Raw genomic sequence first — 17,462 nt, 5'->3', positions numbered from 1 at the left:
TGACTGTTACTGTATACTGTCTCTTTTCCTTTCTGGTCTACTACTTTTAGGTTCTCTCTTTGCTTAGAGGACCCCTTTCAATATTTCTTGCAGAGCTGGTTTGGTGTTTGCAAAAATATTTTAGTTTTTGTTTGTCCTGGAAGCTTTTTATCTCTCCTTCTATTTTCAATGACAGCCTAGCTGGATATAGTATTCTTGGCTGCATATTTTTCTCATTTACTCTAATTGCTCTAAATATATCACACCAGTTCTTTGTGGCCTGCCAGGTCTCTATGGATAAGTCTGCTGCCAATCTAATATTTCTACCATTCTCTGTTATAAATCTCTTGTCCCAAGCTGCTTTCAGGATTTTCTCTTTGTCACTGAGACTTGAGTTTTACTATTAGATGATGGGATGTTGACCCATTGATTTTGAGGGGGGTTTTCGGTGCCTACTGGATTTTGATGTTTGTTCCCTTCGCCAAATTAGGGAAATTCTCTACTATAATTTGCTCCAATATACCTTCTGCCTCTCTCTCTTTCTCTCTTTCTTCTTCTGGGATCCCAATTATTCTAATATTGTTTTGTCTCATTGTATCACTTATCTCTCAAATTCCCTCGTGATCCAGTAGTTGTTTATCTCTATTTTTCTCAGCTTCTTTATTCTCCATCATTTGGTCTTCTGCATCACTAATTCTCTCTTCTGCCTCATTTATCCTAGCAATAATAGTTACCATTTTTAAAATTTCACCTCATTAATAACTTTTTAAATTTTGACTTGGTTAGATTTTAGTTCTTTTATTTCTCCAGAAAGGGATTTTATTTCTCCTGAAAAGGATTCTCTAGTGTCTTCCATGCTTTTTTTGAGCCAAAGTAGTACCTTGATAATCATCATTCTGAACTCCAGATCTGACATCTTACTAATGTCCGTATTGATTAGGCCCATAGCCATCAGTACTGCCTCTTGTTCTTTTTTTTGAGGTGAGTTTTTCTGCCTTGTCATTTTATCCAGATAAGAAAAAATGAATGAGAGAACAAAATACTAAAAGGGTAGCAACGACCCCAGAAAAATATAAACTAACCAAATCGGAAGCCTGAAGCTGGGGGGTTGGGGAGAAGAAAGGGGGTTAAAAAAAAAATATATATATATATATATATATATATATATATATATATTTAAAAATTTGACTGTTGGATAGAACAGAGCCACACACTTGATTTTGGTCTGTTGGAAGAAACTGCCTCTCAACATTTTAAAGAAAGAAAAACTTATATATGGACAAAAAGAAGGATAAACATTCCATGAAGGGATGGAATATGACTGTAAAGATAAAAATTAAAAAAGATTCTAAAAAAGGAATTGATAAGAAGTTGGTTGAAAAAAAGAAAAAAAAAAAAAGGAAAGAATGTGATTAGGCTGGATACTAGAACAAAGCCTTGTGATAGTTTTAGGGTATTTTTGGATCTGTTAGAGGAAACTGTATTCCAAAATTTTAAAGAAAGAAAAACCTGTATGTATACAAAAAATAAGGCTAAATACAATGAAGGTATAGAATATGACTATAACAATGAAAATTTAAAAAGATTTTTTTAAAAGTATTGATAAGATAAAATAGATTAAAATGTTAAGATAGGAAAGAGAAAAAATTTTAAAAGAATAAGAAAAAAAAATTTAACTTTGAAAGACTAAAGAATCATGGGGAAAAAGCCATGAATTCTATGTGTTGCATTCCCCTAGCTCTGTCTTCTGGGGGAGGAGTCTGTTGTTGTGATTCTCAAATGTCTTTGCCCGAAGCAGAATTGCACCACCCTTGCCACGGGCCAGACTAAGTACTCTGCTTGGGTTCGCTCTCAGGAGCTTTTGTTCCCTGAACACTTTCCTTAGAGCTTTGGAGGATGGGAATGAAGATGGCGGCTTCCCGGTCTCCGGCCCGGAGGAGTTGAGAGCTTGGGCCCCCCTCTTCAGTGCTCAATCCCTCCCATCTCCCTGGTTTCCAGCTGCACTCCGAGCTCACCTGGCCTGTGACTGAGGTTTTCTATCTCTGGCGCACAGCCCTGTTTGGAGTCTCCACACCCAGCAGAATCCTGCTGCAGGCTCCTGCACCTCCTGAAGGAGGAAGGAGAGGGTCTCTCTGGATCTGCCACGTGTGGGGTCCCTGCTCAAAGAGCAGTGGTCCAATAGTGTCTTGGATCACAGTTTAAGGTATGTCTAAAAGCCCCCTCCTTACCTTAATCTCTGTAGCTACCTACTGATACCTGGGAGTTCTGTCACACTTAGGTAACTCTGGCCTGTCTGTGACCCCGAAGGTCCTGCGACCACACTTTTCCCCACAAGGGATCCACCTCCTCTTAGCCTCTAGAGCATCATCCCTCAGTGGAGCAGACTTCTTAAAGTTCTCCATTGCTTGCTGGGAGCTGGCTTCTCCCACTGTGGTCTATTTTCCCATTGCATCAGATTCACTTCCCACGTCCTACCTTGATTTTTTGTTCCTAGAATTGTTGCTCTTCTTCTCTTTGGTCTCCTGTTGAGTTTGTAGGTGTTCAGAATGGTTGATAACTATCTAGCTGAACTCCTGGGACCTGATATTAGGTCTCTAGTTCTCCACAATCTTGCTCCTCTCAACCTCTCTGATATTAGGTCTCTAGTTCTCCACAATCTTGCTCCTCTCAACCTCTCTGATTTCATCTTGTTTTATTTTTTTCCCCTCTTCCCTTATGATCCTCTGTTTTGTCTCTTCAATTCCACATACAAATGAGATCATATGATAATTTTCTTTCTCTTATTGACTTATTTAGCTTAGCATAATACCCTCTAGTTCCATCCATGTCCTTGCAAATGGCAAGATTTCATTTTTAATGGCTGCACAGTATTCCATTGTGCATGCGTGTGTGTCTCTGTGTGTGTGTGTGTATACACCACATCTTCTTTTTCCATTCATCTATTGATGGACATCTAGGCTCTTTCCATAGCTTGTCTATTGTGGACACTGCTGCTATAAAATTTGGGGTACAATTGCCCCTTTGGATAACTACTTTTATATCTTTGTAGTAAATACCCAGTAGAGCAATTGCTGAGTCATAGGGTGGCTCTATTTTAACTTCTTAAGGAACCTCCGTGCTGTTTTCCAGAGTGGCTGTATCAACTTGCATTCTCACCAACAGTATAAGAGGGTTTCCCTTTTTCCACATCCTCAACAACATCTGTCATTTCTGGACTTGTTAATGTTAGTCATTCTGACTGGTATGAGGTGGTATTTTATTGTGGTTTTGATTTGTATTTCCTTGATGACAAGTGATGTGGAGCATTTTTTTCATGTGTCTCTTGACCATTTGTATGTCTCTTTGGAGAAATGTCTTCTGTCCATTTCTCGACTGGATTATTTGTTCTTTGGCTGTTGAGTTTGATAAGTACTCTATAGATTTTGGATACTAACCCTTTATCTGATAAGACATTTGCAAATACCTTCTTCCATTCTTTTGGTTGTCTTTTGGTTTGTCAACTGTTTCCTTTGCTGTGCAAAAGCTTTTAATCTTGATGAAGTCCTAAAAGTTCATTCTTGCCTTTGTTTCCTTGGCCTGTGAAAATGTGTCTAGCAAGAAGTTGTTGCAGCCAAGTTAGAGAGGTTGCTGCCTATGCTCTCCTCTCCTGTCTACATTTAGGTCTTTCACCCATTTTGAGTCTATTATTATAAATTAGCATGGTTACCAACTAAGATTGAAGAAGTCACTCATGTTTGAAGGCTGTCTCATGGAAGCCATCTTGAGATAAATCTGAATCTGAGCATTGGAAGAGATCTAAAATATTTCCAATGCAGCATTTTTCAAATTGTGGCTTATAACCTATTAATGGGTTATGAAATTACTTTGGTTGGTTCTAACAAGCACTTTTTTAAAAAAAGAAATAAAATAGATTGAATAACATAGAAAAGAACATTGGTGATAAAACTTTTGGTTTTACGAATGTGTGTGTCTCTGTGAGACTACTAGATATCTACTAGACTGTGATGAAAAAAATTTCTTCCTATGGGTTGCAGTAAAAAAAAACTTGAAAATCTTGACCCTAGGAAAACCTGCGGCCTACTGCAGAACTGTTGTGCCAAATCTTCATTCAGACTCTGCCTAAGCAAGGGTCAGTTCTAATATCATCATCTAGAAAAGCAAAGAAAATGAATTACTGATATTAGTTACTGCTTCTAAAAGCACTCATGTTTTGGAGAGAAAGTGTATTGATTGATTCATCAAGGAATCAGTTAAGCACACACTTAAGAAAAATGAAATTAGAAAATAAATACGGGGGTGCCTGGTTGGTTCAGTAGGTTAGGTATCTAACTCTTGATTTCGCTGAGGTCTTGATCTCATGGTTGTGAGTTTGAGCCCTGCATTGGGCTTCACACTGGGTGTGGAGCCTACTTAAATAAATAAATAAGTGTCAAATAAGTCTGAGTTTAAATATCACATGTGAATTTAGAGCAAATCTCTTAAACCCAGAGAGATTATCTGCACATTGGTAGTAATTTTATGCACCATGTGGCAAATAGTATATTAGATATACAGTTTGTAAAGAAATTAACATAAAAGATGGCACATAACATAGCTGTAAAGAACATGGTTTTAGGGCCAGACTGCTTGTGTCCAAATTCCAGCTCTTCCTCTTAATGTCTTTATAACTGGAACAAGTTCTATAAGCCCTCAAAACACCCACTTATAATGGCACAAATCTTATGAGATTTGTGCTACTAGGAAGTGAGTTAATGCATATTAAGTACTTAAACTAGAGCTTGGAAGATAGCTTGCGATGGGTAAATGTTAGCTCTTATTTTATTACCCTTATCCTTCCACCCATGAATGTAATATAGCTCTGGTATTAAGCAGATTAATTTTATGCAGTCATTTCCCATTATTTAATAAGATGAAATGTCATATGAAGACATTTACTACCAATGGTATAAGCAACATGATGATGCTCAGGTTTAACCCTCAAAAATGTTAGCAGTCCAAATCCATCAACATATTTAAAGAATTCTACACCATGGCTAAATGAGATTAACTCCTGGACACCAAGTAATATAATACATCATATTAGTAAAATAAAGGACAAAACATATCATTCCATTAGATACAAGAAAAGCATTCCACAAAACACCTATTCATGATAAAACTCATAACAACTTAACAAACTTGGAATAAAGGAGAGTTTCTTCAACCTGTTAAAGGGCATCTGTGATAAAACCTATGGTGACCAACATACTTAATGGGGGAAAGACTGAATGTTTTCCCTCTAATATCAGATGCAAAGCAAGATCATCTGGTCCCACTTCTATTGAATATAGTACTGAAGGCTCCAGCCAGCGTAATTAACCAAAAGAAAATAATAACAATAATAATAATAAATCACTAAAAGACATCCATATTGGAAAGAAACAAAACTATCTTTAATCACACACAATTCTACATACAGAGAATCATAAGAAAACCACTAGAATAAATAAAACAGCAAGGTTGCAGGATACTAGATTAGTATACAAAAACCAACTACATTTTTCTAAATAAGCAATGAACAATATGAAAATGAAATAAAGAATATGGTTGCATTCACTAAAGTTTCAAAAAGAATGAAATGCTTAGGAATAAATTTAGGAAACTTGTGCAAGATGCCTACACAGAAAATTATAAAACTTTGCTTAGGAAAATTAGAGAAGATCTAAGTAACTAAAGACTACTCCATGTTCATGGATTGGAAAACTCAAATATTGTTAAGATGTCAGTTATGACCAATTTGATCTACAGAGTCAGTGGAATCCCTAGTCAAATTCCCAAAAGGCTTTTTGTTTTTGCATAAATTGACAAGCAGCTCCTAAAATTTTTAAGGAAATGCAAAACATCTAGAATAACCAAAATAATTTTAAAGAGGAAGAAAATAAAAACACTTTGACTTTCCAATTTCTAAGTGTCCTATAAAACTATAGTTATTAAGACAGTGTGGCACTGGCATATTGACCTATATATCAGTGGAAGTTTTTGGCAAAAATGCTGGGAAAGGAGAGTTGGTTTAACAAATGGTGCTGGGACAATTAGCTATCCACTTCCAAAAATGATGAACTTAGACCACACCGTATACAACAGGTAACTCAAATGGGTCCTAGACATAAATGTACATGCAAATACAATAAAATTTTTAGAATAAAACAAAGATTTTAGATAAAATAATATTTGAGACCTAAGAAGAGGCGAAAAATTTCTGGATATAATATGAAAGCAAAGACCATTAAAGATTGATGAATTAGACATTTTCAAAATTCATAACTTTTACACTTCAGAAGACACTTTAAGAGAGTGAAAAGGCAAGCAGCAGACTAGAGGAAAATATTTGCAAAATATACAGTCAATAAAGAATTAAAAAGGACTGTTAATAAGACAACCCAATCAAACAATGGGCAGAGATACAAATAGATATTTCACTAAGGGGAATACAGATGAAAAGATGGGCAGCATCATTAGGAATTAGAAAAGTGAAAATTAAAATCACAAATACCATACATATCTGAATAGCTACAATAAGTAAGAGGTGATAAGAAGTGTTGGTTCAGGACGCTGAGAAAAGGGAACTCTGATACATTGTGGGTGAAAACGTAAGTGGTGCAATCATTTTGGAAAACAGTTTGTGAGTCTATCAAAAAGTTAAACATAATATTACCATTTCACTTAGCAGTTCCACTCCTAGCTATCTAACCAAAAGAAATAAAAACATTATTCCCATGCCAAGGCTTGTACACAAATACTCACTGCAACATTATTCGGAATTACCAAAAACTGGAGAAGGGCTAAATTTCCATTCACTGGTGAATGGTCAAAATGTGTATATTCATACAGTGGAATATTATTCAGCACTAAAGAGGAATGAACTCCTAGCACAGGTTACAACATGGGTGAACCTTGCAAACATTAAGCTACATGAAAAGAAGCCAGACACAAGAGATGACTTATTGGTGATTTAATTTATATGAAATTGCCAGAAAAGGCAAAAGTAGAGATATAGTAACTCAATCAGTAGTTGCCTGGGGCTCAGGGTAGGAATGGGGACTAACTCTACAAGGGTAAAAGCAATCTCACTGAGAGAATAAAAAGATATATAAATTGATTTATAGCGGTTACTGCACCATTCCATAAAATCATTGCATTATTCCCTTGAAATGGGTGAATTATATGGCATTTAAGATATACCTTAATAAAGTTATTATTTTTTAAAAAAAGGACAGTGGATAAGGGAAAAAAGATTATGATATAGAGAGGTTATATATTTATTCAAGAATCATATGTTAGGAAATTGTGAAGGAAGATTGCATCTAAATCTACACGGTTAACATACACACTGTATGAACAGTGACCAATACAGTTCATAAAACAAAAAGCTTATAATAAAGTCTGGCCAGGGACTAGAATAGTTATTTAAATGCCCTTCTAGGGGCACCTGAGTGGCTCAGTGGGTTGAAGCCTCTGCCTTCGGCTCAGGTCATGATCCCAGGGTCCTGGGCTCTCTGCTCAGCAGGGAGCCTGCTTCCTCCTCTCTCTCTGCCTGCCTCTCTGCCTACTTGTGATCTCTGTCTGTCAAATAAATAAATAAATAAATCTTAAAAAAAAAATACCCGTATAGTCAACTCCCAAAATTCAATTTGTATGCCTCTAGGGTATTCTCAGTCCAATGGTGGGCCATTTCTAATCTTCAGCCAGCCAGATATCTCCATAGAAGAATTTTTAAGAACCAATGTTGTCCTATGCACTCGAAGGATAGAACAATTAATCCATGCTTTTCACACTCTGAACAGCGTGTGCTCACAGCAGGCTTTTCACAGTTTAGGAGAAGTGCTAGCTCATGTGAGAAGAGATCCCTCAGGAATGGTTCAAGAGGAGGTTAGAGTATACTGTCCCAATTGTTAAGAACAGATCTGAATTTTAAAACCTGTCTTTGGAGCAGTGGCCCATCATATTTCTCCTCTTTGGCTCTGTAGTAATTTTCCAAAGTACATCCAATGTGAAATTCTTACAAAAAAACAAAACAAAACAAAACAAAACAAAAACAACCCACCAGTATTAATGTACCTAATTCATTTGCCATGACAACACAGAAAACCCAAGGTATGGGGAAGTCTGATTTCAACAGTTTACAAAAACTCTACGCAGCTGTTGTTGCTGTGTGTGTGTGTGTGTGTGTGTGTGTGTGTGTGTGTGTGTGTGTTTAACTGAAATGTCACAGCATGAATGACAAGCTGGGGAAAAAGAAAGATTAATGGCTTGGATAACACTGGAACTAACTTGAGACAACAATCTAAATTCTCTGGGCTATAAATTCAGAGGGAGGGAATTCACAATCCAAATAAGCATGTACAACTTCTATTCCTCAGTGTATCAGAGTGAGGACACTTGCATCAAGGTTTGATGAGACCCATGGTTGGTGAGGACATGGAGAAATGGTTACTCTCTTACACTCTGATGGAGGGTAATTTGGCCAAAGCCCCTTTGAAGACAACTTAGAAATATCTCTTCAAAAACAAAATGAAACAAAACAAAAAACCCACATGGCTTTTGACCCTGTAATTTTATTGCCAGGAAGTTTCACTATGGATATATTTGAAAAACATAACAAGATATACTTACAAGGAGCCTCATTATATCACATAAAATAAAAAATAATTTACATACAAGAGGGAAGCATGTGAATAAATTAATGTAAATTCATAGTACAACAATTTTAAAAAATGAGGCAGGTCTGTATTCTGATATGAAAATATTTCTAAGATTATGAAGACAAGCTGAGGGAAAGAGCAGTGTCATACTATAATATGTATTATGGGGTAGATGCTCAGTGTACATAAAGAGGATATATATCAGGGGTGCCTGGGTGGCTCAGCTGGTTAAGCATCTAATTCTTGGTTTTGGCTCAGGACCTGATCTCAGGGTGGTGAGATGGAGCCCTGTGCATGGGCTCTGTGCTTAATGGAGAGTCTGCTTGGGATTCTCTCTCTCCCTCTCCCTCTGCCCTTTCCCTCCATAACCCTGCATTCTCTCTCTATGAAATAGATAAATAAATCTTAAAGAAAAGGATATACTTCAAAAGGATATAAACATACAACCATGAAAGGAAAAGAAATATATTACACAGATATGCTTATATATGAATAACTATTTTTTGAAAATATAATAACCAGTTTTCTAAATAGTAGGGTTATAAGTAATTCTATTTTTATTTATATTTTATTTTACATTTTACTTTTTAATTATATTTTTATATTAAAGGACCTAATAAACATAACAAAAATATTTCCTACAACCCTAATATGTCTAATATATGTTGTCTCCTTGCAACAAGTAGTAAATAAGCCCTAGAGATCTACTCCATGGTCAAGTAGATATAGACCACAATATTATAATCATCAAATTTTCTAAGAGATTAAAATGTAAGGATTCTAACCAGGAAAAAGGAAGGATCATTACAAAACAAGAGAGGTGCTAATCATCACCACAATGGTAATCATATTACGATATACAAATGTATCAAATTAACATGTTGTATACCTTAAATTTGTACAATGTTATATGTCAAATACATTTCAATTTAAAAAAAGAAAATAAATTGATGTCGTCTTATCAAGAAAGGAACTAACCCATTTGAGTAAATTCCTAATCTATGTAAAATATCCAAACTAGTAGTTTTTATCAGGTGTTTTTTTTAAAGATTTTATTTATTTCTTTATTTGACAGAGAGAGAGATCGCAAGTAGGCAGAGAGGCAGGCAGAGAGAGAGGGGGGAAACAGGCCCCCCGCTGAGCAGAGAGCCCAGATTCGGGGCTTGATCCCAGGACCCTGAGATCATGACCTGAGCGGAAGGCAGAGGCTTAACCCACTGAGCCACCCAGGCAACCCTTTTATCAGGTACTTGATGTTAACACTTCCCCAGTTGTTCTAGAAATGTTACTTCAAAAGAACTTTCATAGAATATTTAGGTCCTATAAATGGATTCAAACAAGGTCCATACTTCGTCCTTGGTTTATGTGCCTTTAAATTCTTTTTATTTTATAGCTTCCCTGACTGACTCTTTTTGTCCTAGTAACTTTTTGTTGGAGAAACTAAGTCAATTTTGCTGTAACATTCCTGTAGTCTGAATTTTGTTGACTGCATTCTTGTCATGTCTTTCTCCATGTTCCACAACATTCTTTACTTCAAGAAAATGATGGTTAGATCCCATGGCTTATATTCAGGTTTGATTTTGGAGGGCAAGACTTCTTCATGGATGGTGTTGTGTACCTTATTATTATTATTATTATCTTCCGTGAGCCAACGTACAGTACATCAACAGTTTTTGATATAATGTTCAGTGGTTCATTAGTTGTGTATAACACCCAGTGCTCATCATATCCTGTACCCTCCGTAAGACCTATCACCCAACTACCCCATCCCCCTCCCCCCTCCCTTCTGTAACCCTCAATTTTTTCCCTGGAGTCCAGATTCTCTCATAGTTTGTCTCCCTCTCTGATTTCTTCCCATTCAGTTTTCCCTCCCTCTTCCCCTGTGGTCCTCAGTTCTATTCCTTATATTCCACATATGAGTGAAACCATATAATAATTGTCTTTCTCTGCTTGACTTATTTCACTTAGCATAATTCCCTCCAGTTCCATCCATGTCCATGCAAATGGTGGATATTCATACTTTCTGATGGCTGAGTAAAATTCCATTGTATATATGAACCACATCTTTTTTATCCATTATTCTGTTGAAGGGCATCTTGGTTCCTTCCACTCCTTGGCTGTTGGTGTTGTGTACTTTGATCAGAAGGTCTATAAGAAATAAATCTATCAGGGCACCTGGGTGGCTCAGTTGTTAAGCATCTGCCTTTGGCTCAAGTCATGATCCCTGGTTCCTGAGATTAAGCTCCACATCGGGCTCCCTGCTCAGCAGGAAGCCTGCTTCTCCCTTTTCGTCTCCTACTCCCCCGCCTGTGTTCCCTCTCTCGCTGTGTCTCTCTCTGACAAACAAATAAATAAAATCTTAAAAACAAACAAACAAAAAGAAATAAATCTATCTTTCCAAGGTGTTATCAGCTATTAATCTCCTAAATGGCTATCTCCAAGAATTGTTTAGGGGTTGTGATATTTGAATTCTATCATTTCTAATTTATATTTTAGCTGGAGTATTGTAGAAAGTGAAATCGCCTTTGACCAGTTACTTGGCTGCTCTGATGTAGAATTCACATTAGAAAGGTAAAACCAATGCTTCCATAGTCCTTTATCATTTTTCCAAAATGATTTGGTGGTTTCATAGACATCTCCCAAAGCAAACAAGTTTTGTTTATTTTTTAGACAGAATAAACTCACAGGTTTGATGTTATCCCCCTTAATGATGTTCTGTTCATAATGTTCGTTCTTTGGCCAGTAGACACAGAGTCAAATTGGATCATGTGTTATTTTGATGCGACCCTCGTAGGCTTTGATAGCTTTTTGATCTTCTGATATGAAAAAAATACTCCTGGCTATCTTGTAGGATTCCTCCTCCAAACTATTTGAATGATAGAAGCGTTGTCACTGTTAGTAGGTTTTTTCAGTGGAGAGAGCTGGGAACAGATGGAGACATGTAGTATAGGTTCATGTACATTGTGTAGAGGCACACACAAATGTAACTCTAGGGATATACATTGGAAGATCCTAATAACACTTTCTGTTGACATTCAAGACAACAGAAATTCTTAACCTCATCAGTATAATTCCAGTGATTTCTATCTTCAATACTGAAAATCCTGGTTCTTAGGGATTTGGGAATCTCTCAAGGAAGTTTCACCAAATAATCCTTCATTCTGTTAGCTTTATCCCACCATATATAAAAAACACTCTCAGAACAGCAACATGAACACTACCTCCTACAACACCATTACTACACTTTAAGTTATTTTTTCTATTTTTTTTTGTCATTGATGTACCTTTACTGTACCTTACTGTACCTTTATTGTACCTTACTGATGTACAGTCAAGTTATTGCTTAAAGGTGACTTGGAATAGTACATTTCTGTGTGGTTATGCTACAAACTGGATATATATTTAGGTAAATTTGTGTCATTTTATGTTGCACTTTTTTGAATTCTTTAAAAAATTTAATGCTATTTTATAGTTATGTAAAATACTTATGTTTTCAAAGTGAAATCTGTAAAACAAGGTATATTGAGAAAAGTTGAGATTCTATCTCTTTCTCTTCCTGTAATGCCTCCATCTCTTCATTGGTAACTTCTTTAAAAATACTTTTTATTATAGTAAAATATATATGGTATAAAATTTATTATTTTAACCACTTTAAGTGTACAATTCAGTGACATTAAATGCATTGACAATATTGTGCAAACATGACCACGAGGTACTTTCCAGAATTTTTTCTTCCTCCCCAACAGACACTGTACCCATTTTTTTTAAGCTGAAGGAGTAAGATTTTATTTTTCATAATAAAATAATAATACAATTGAAAAGAAATTTTTGTTTTCACCCAATATAGTAGAATATGTGCCTGTTTTTATAGTTTCTCTCCCAGCAAGGTACAAGGTCATGCCTATCTAGGAAGAGAGCCTTCTCCCATCATAGAAGCTTTCAGGATTGTTTCTCATATATATTTTCAACTTCTGTGTGGCTTCTAAACTATTTAATGGTCTTTGCTGAGGTTACAGTCTTGAGTTTGTAACCTCATAATTATTTTTATAACTACAAACTATGTTGTTAATAATACCTGATTAAGATGTCCCTGCCAGCAGTCATCGAAAAGCAAAAATCTTTTGCAATTAGATTTACCCACAGTGAAGTCAAAGGCAGCATTACTTTGAAGTCAAAGTAATTGTGAATTACTAACAAAATTCACAAATCAATATGTACTCTCTTTTCTAACTATTATGAATGTGCCTCATTAGTTCTCATTTCAGACACTGTACCCATTAAATAACTCCTCATTCTTCCTTCTTTTTCTACCTCTATTTTCTGTCTCTATGAATTTGTGTATTCTAGGCACCTAAGTGGAATCATACCATGTTTGCCCTTTGGTATCTGGCTTATCTCACTTGGCATAATGTTTTCCAGGTTCATTCATAATGTAGCATGTGCCAGAATTTCAATTCTGTTCTAGGCTGATTAAGATTCCAGTGGATGCATATGCCATCTTTGGTTGATCCATTCCTCTGTTGATGGATATATGGCTGTTTTCTACCTTTTGATTGTTGTGACAATGTTGCTGTGAACATCAGTGTACAAGTACCCATTTGAGTCCTTGCTTTCAGTTATTTTAGTATATGCTAAGAAGTGGAATTCCTGGATTGCATGGTAATTCCACATTTAAGAGGAACCACCAAAATGTTTTCCACTGTGACTTCACCATTTTATATTCCTAGTGGGAATGCACAGTGGTTCCATTTTCTTCACAACCTTACTAACAATTTTTATTTCCCATTTAAAAAAAAAGAAGAGTAGTCTTTCCAATCAGTGTATAGTGGTATATCTTTTGGTCTTGATTTGCATTTCCCTAGTGCCTAGCAACATTGAACACATGTTCATGGGCTTATTGGCCACTTATCTTTTTTGGAAAAATATTTTTTAGACCATTTGTCCATTTTAAAATTCAGTTATTTCCCTTTTTTGTTATTGAATTGAAGGAGTCCTTTATATAGTCTAGATTCAAGTTCCTTAGATACATGATTTGCAGATAATCTTTCCCATCCTGTGGATAGTCTTTTCACTTTCTTGATCGTGATGGTGTCTTTGAAGGACAAATGTTTTCCATTTTGATGGGGTCTAATTTATCTGTTGTTTTCTTTTGCTAATTGTGCTTCTGGTGTCCTAGCCAAGAAATCATCACCTAATCTAAGGTCACAAAGATCAACACCTATTTTTGTTAAAAGAGTTTTATAGTCTTAGCTCTTAGATTTAGGTCTATATCCATTTTGAGTTCATTTTTGTGTAGAATGTGAGATAGGAGTCCGACTTCATTCTTTTGCATTTGGGTATCTAGCTGTCCCAACACCATTTGTTAGAAAGACATTTTTCCCATTGAATTGTCTTAGCACCCTGGTCAAAAGCAAACTGACTGTAAATGTGAGTTTATTTTTAGATTTTCAGTTCTGTCCCATGACTAACTTTATGTCAGCACCACACTGTCTTGATCACTATAGCTTTGGAGTAAATTTTCGAATTGTGAAGTGTGAACCCTCCAATTTTATTCTTCTTTTTCCAGACTGTTTTAGTAATTCCCTTGAATTTCTTAGATTTCAAATCTTTAAATGTCTATGTAAATTTTCAGGTCAGCTTGTCAATGTTTACAAAGAAGCCAGCTGGGATTTTAACAAGGATTGTGTAGAATCTGTAGATGAATTTGAGGCCACATTGTTTTTCCCACTTAACAGTATATTCTGGAGCACAGACCTTAATAGTAGATAGATCTATTTCTCATTGCCTCTCTCAGATGCACAGAGCTGCATTTATGGATGGCACATGTTTCACCAATTTGTTGCTTATTGGAGTACATATAGGTTGTTTCCAGTTTCTTGCTCTTACTGATAATGTAGTGGGAAAAAAATTCTGTAAATGTCTTTTTGTATTCTGAACAGAAAAACTTTGGGATTCCCAGAAGTAGGTTTGCTAAGATAATTTTTTTAAAAAAGCAAGGCATATGTAATGTTTGCTCTATATTGCCAAATTTATCTCCACAGAGGGTGTGTATCATTTTGAATTCCCACCAGCCATCTATGAGAGTGCCTATTTCTCCATATTCTCTCTCTGGAGTGTTACCAAATTTCCAGAAGTTTTCAACTTCAGAAAAAACCAAGCAGTAGAGAAAGATTTGACACTTATGAAGTGATCTCTCCCTGTCTCATAAGTAGTCTTATAAAGTTCTTGAAGGAAAAAACACACCTTCCATGCTCTCATCAAAACATGCAGAAATGACCTCATCCACTCTTGTCTATTTTATGTATACGATGTATTTAGGTTAAACACACACATATCTAAAATTCATCAGCATGGATAATTGAGAATTTATGTAGATCTTTTTAGCAGTAGTTAGAATGAATTTGAGAGAACTACCTTAAAATAGTCATAATAAATGCTCATGAAAACTTCCTTTTAACCACAAGAAACTTCTATGTACATCTCAGGAGACATAAAGACTCTGGGTCTAGGTTCATCTCCCCTCCACCTGAGAGTCTTAACCTCTTCTCACCAGACATAAATTAAACATTATCCCTCTGTGTTTCTCTCTCTACCTTTCCCCAGCAGCCTGCCATTGCTTTATAGAACACTCCAGAAACCTAGCTGTAAGTGATTGCATTGTATTATATTGTATTATAACCATTAGAATTTTTTTTGCCTGAAATCCTCATTTGGCTGGATGATTTGATGAATTTGTATTTTGCTCATCTCTGTTTCTATCAGCAACCCCTGGCATATAGCTCGGTACCTAATGAACACTTTTTAGTCAGTGGCCATTTTATACATATTATTGTATATTTACTTGTACAAGGTGCTAAAGCTGAAGGAGGAAACCCAGGAACCCAGGAGGAAATAGAAATAAATATCTGAACAACAAATATGTAGTTAAAAAATGTGCTAGAGGCCGTGAAAGGAAAGTGCAGGATACTATAATAGAGGCTGACAGAGGCCCTACTTTTGATTGACCATGGGGGACAGGGAGGACAGAGATTCGAGGCGGGGAGGGGTCAGGAAAGCCTCAGACAATGTAATACAGGTACCTGCCTGCTTCGAATCATGAACTATAGACTCCAGTAAAATGAGCAAAAGTCTACAATTTTCACAATGAAAAAGATTGCAAGTGATTTTTAAAAAATTACACATAACAGCTTGCAGACTATTTTCCCGATGTTCTGATGCAGTCGTTGATTTTCCCCAAGCCCTGACCTTTCTCTGGACAGAGATCTGAATGCAATTTTGTGATCTGCCAGCTCATCTGTACTGGCTCTGGAGATGTTCTTTATGAAGCTTCTCTGGGGAAATTTTGGCTTTATTATTTTCTACAGAACCTCTTGAGATAGTTCCCTCAGAGAATAACACAGTCAGTAAGCAGACAAAGAAGAATAACACCATCTTGCTACTTACATAAAAGCAAAAGCCAACACACAAGCTCAGATGATAATGAAGAACAATTAAACCAGACTCTCACCCATAGAATTTATCAGGGGTCCAGAGGAAAAAAGTGGTAGAACCTAAAACTTTACATGCTTCATGGGACCTGGAGACCAACTGCAGAGAGACAGTCCAGTGGGATGATTTTGGGTCCTTGATGGGATTACAAATGGCCACGTGTGATCCTGAAAGTGGCTGGGGATACCTGAAGGATGCTAAGAGGTCCGAGAGGGGCTGAGTCAAACATGTTGTTTGGCTAGTTCTCCAGGGGGGATGAAAGAGAGAGACAAAAAGTTCACCCGGGCACAGGGTCTGATCTACCCTCTGCCTGTCTAGCCAGAAAAGCAGTGTTTCCTTATCGACCAGGTTACCTAAGTCTCAGAATTCCAGGGTCAGGGAAGGGCTTCCCAGCACTGCTACCCGACAAAGAGATTCTTTTTTTTTTTTTTTTTTAAAGATTTTATTTGTTTATTTGACAGACAGAGATTACAAATAGACAGAGAGGCAGGCAGAGAGAGAGGGGGAAGCAGGCTCCCCGCTGAGCAGAGAGCCCGATGCGGGACCCGATCCCAGGACCCTGGGATCACGACCTGAGCCGAAGGCAGCGGCTTAACCCACTGAGCCACCCAGGCGCCCCCCGACAAAGAGATTCTTACTTGTGTCCTTCATGACCTCCTTCTAGCTTCTCCATTTGTCATGCTCCCTACTTCCTTCACCTGACTAGGGATTTAGAGTCTAACCAGACCACCTGCATCTTCAGACATGTTTTGATATTTCTGCCTCTGACCCTCATCTCCTGAGGCTTTTCTGTCCCTCTCTATTTTTGATATCCAGCAGTGGGATACTCCTCCATGGGAGCAGGGAGAGGCAGTATGTTTTATCTCAAACTGGAGGGTAGTCAGTTATAGTGTGATTTTGTTCCACTACAGTATTACCATTTATCAGGTTAAGTGGCTCTTAAAAATTATTTTTATTGATTTTACAGTTGTATATAATTTTTAAAAGATAATAGAACATGACCAACTAGCATTTATTTTAATAGAACAGGACCAAGTACGTTTTATTTTAGGAAACTCATTATAAGATTTGCAAATCCATTAATTTACTTCACCACATAATAGAAATGATCTCAAGAAAAAAGAAAACACATTTGACAATATAGAATACTCATTCATGGTAAAAACTTCCAGCAAACTAGGACTGAAGGAAAACTTCCTTACTGTGGTGAAGGATATCTACAAAGAGCCAAAAGCAAACATCGTGTGCTATCTTGAGATCTTGAAAAACTCTCCCATGAAATCAGGACAGACAAGGATGTCTACTCTGTTCTCA

The 17,462-nt window shown here is 36.6% G+C and overlaps 1 protein-coding gene across 3 annotated transcripts in view; it reads right to left on the bottom strand.

Annotated features, from left to right (window-relative positions):
• The window catches only part of STK32A (serine/threonine kinase 32A), a 135,412-nt gene that overhangs the window by 70,352 nt on the left and 47,598 nt on the right, over positions 1 to 17,462 (bottom strand). Inside the window, exon 2 of one of the 3 annotated variants that reach the window (XM_059174976.1) lies at positions 11,346 to 11,581. The exons of the other annotated variants lie outside the window; for them this stretch is intronic. Within the exon in view, the coding sequence (XP_059030959.1) occupies positions 11,346 to 11,428 (83 nt within the window). The 5' untranslated portion in view covers positions 11,429 to 11,581. The remainder of the gene's footprint in view (positions 1 to 11,345; positions 11,582 to 17,462) is intronic. 3 annotated transcript variants of the gene reach the window in all.

This window comes from Mustela lutreola, chromosome 5, assembly GCF_030435805.1.
Source record: "Mustela lutreola isolate mMusLut2 chromosome 5, mMusLut2.pri, whole genome shotgun sequence".
NCBI lineage: Eukaryota > Metazoa > Chordata > Mammalia > Carnivora > Mustelidae > Mustela > Mustela lutreola.
Note: the sequence above shows the minus strand (reverse complement) of the source record. Positions and strands in the feature narration are given on the sequence as shown.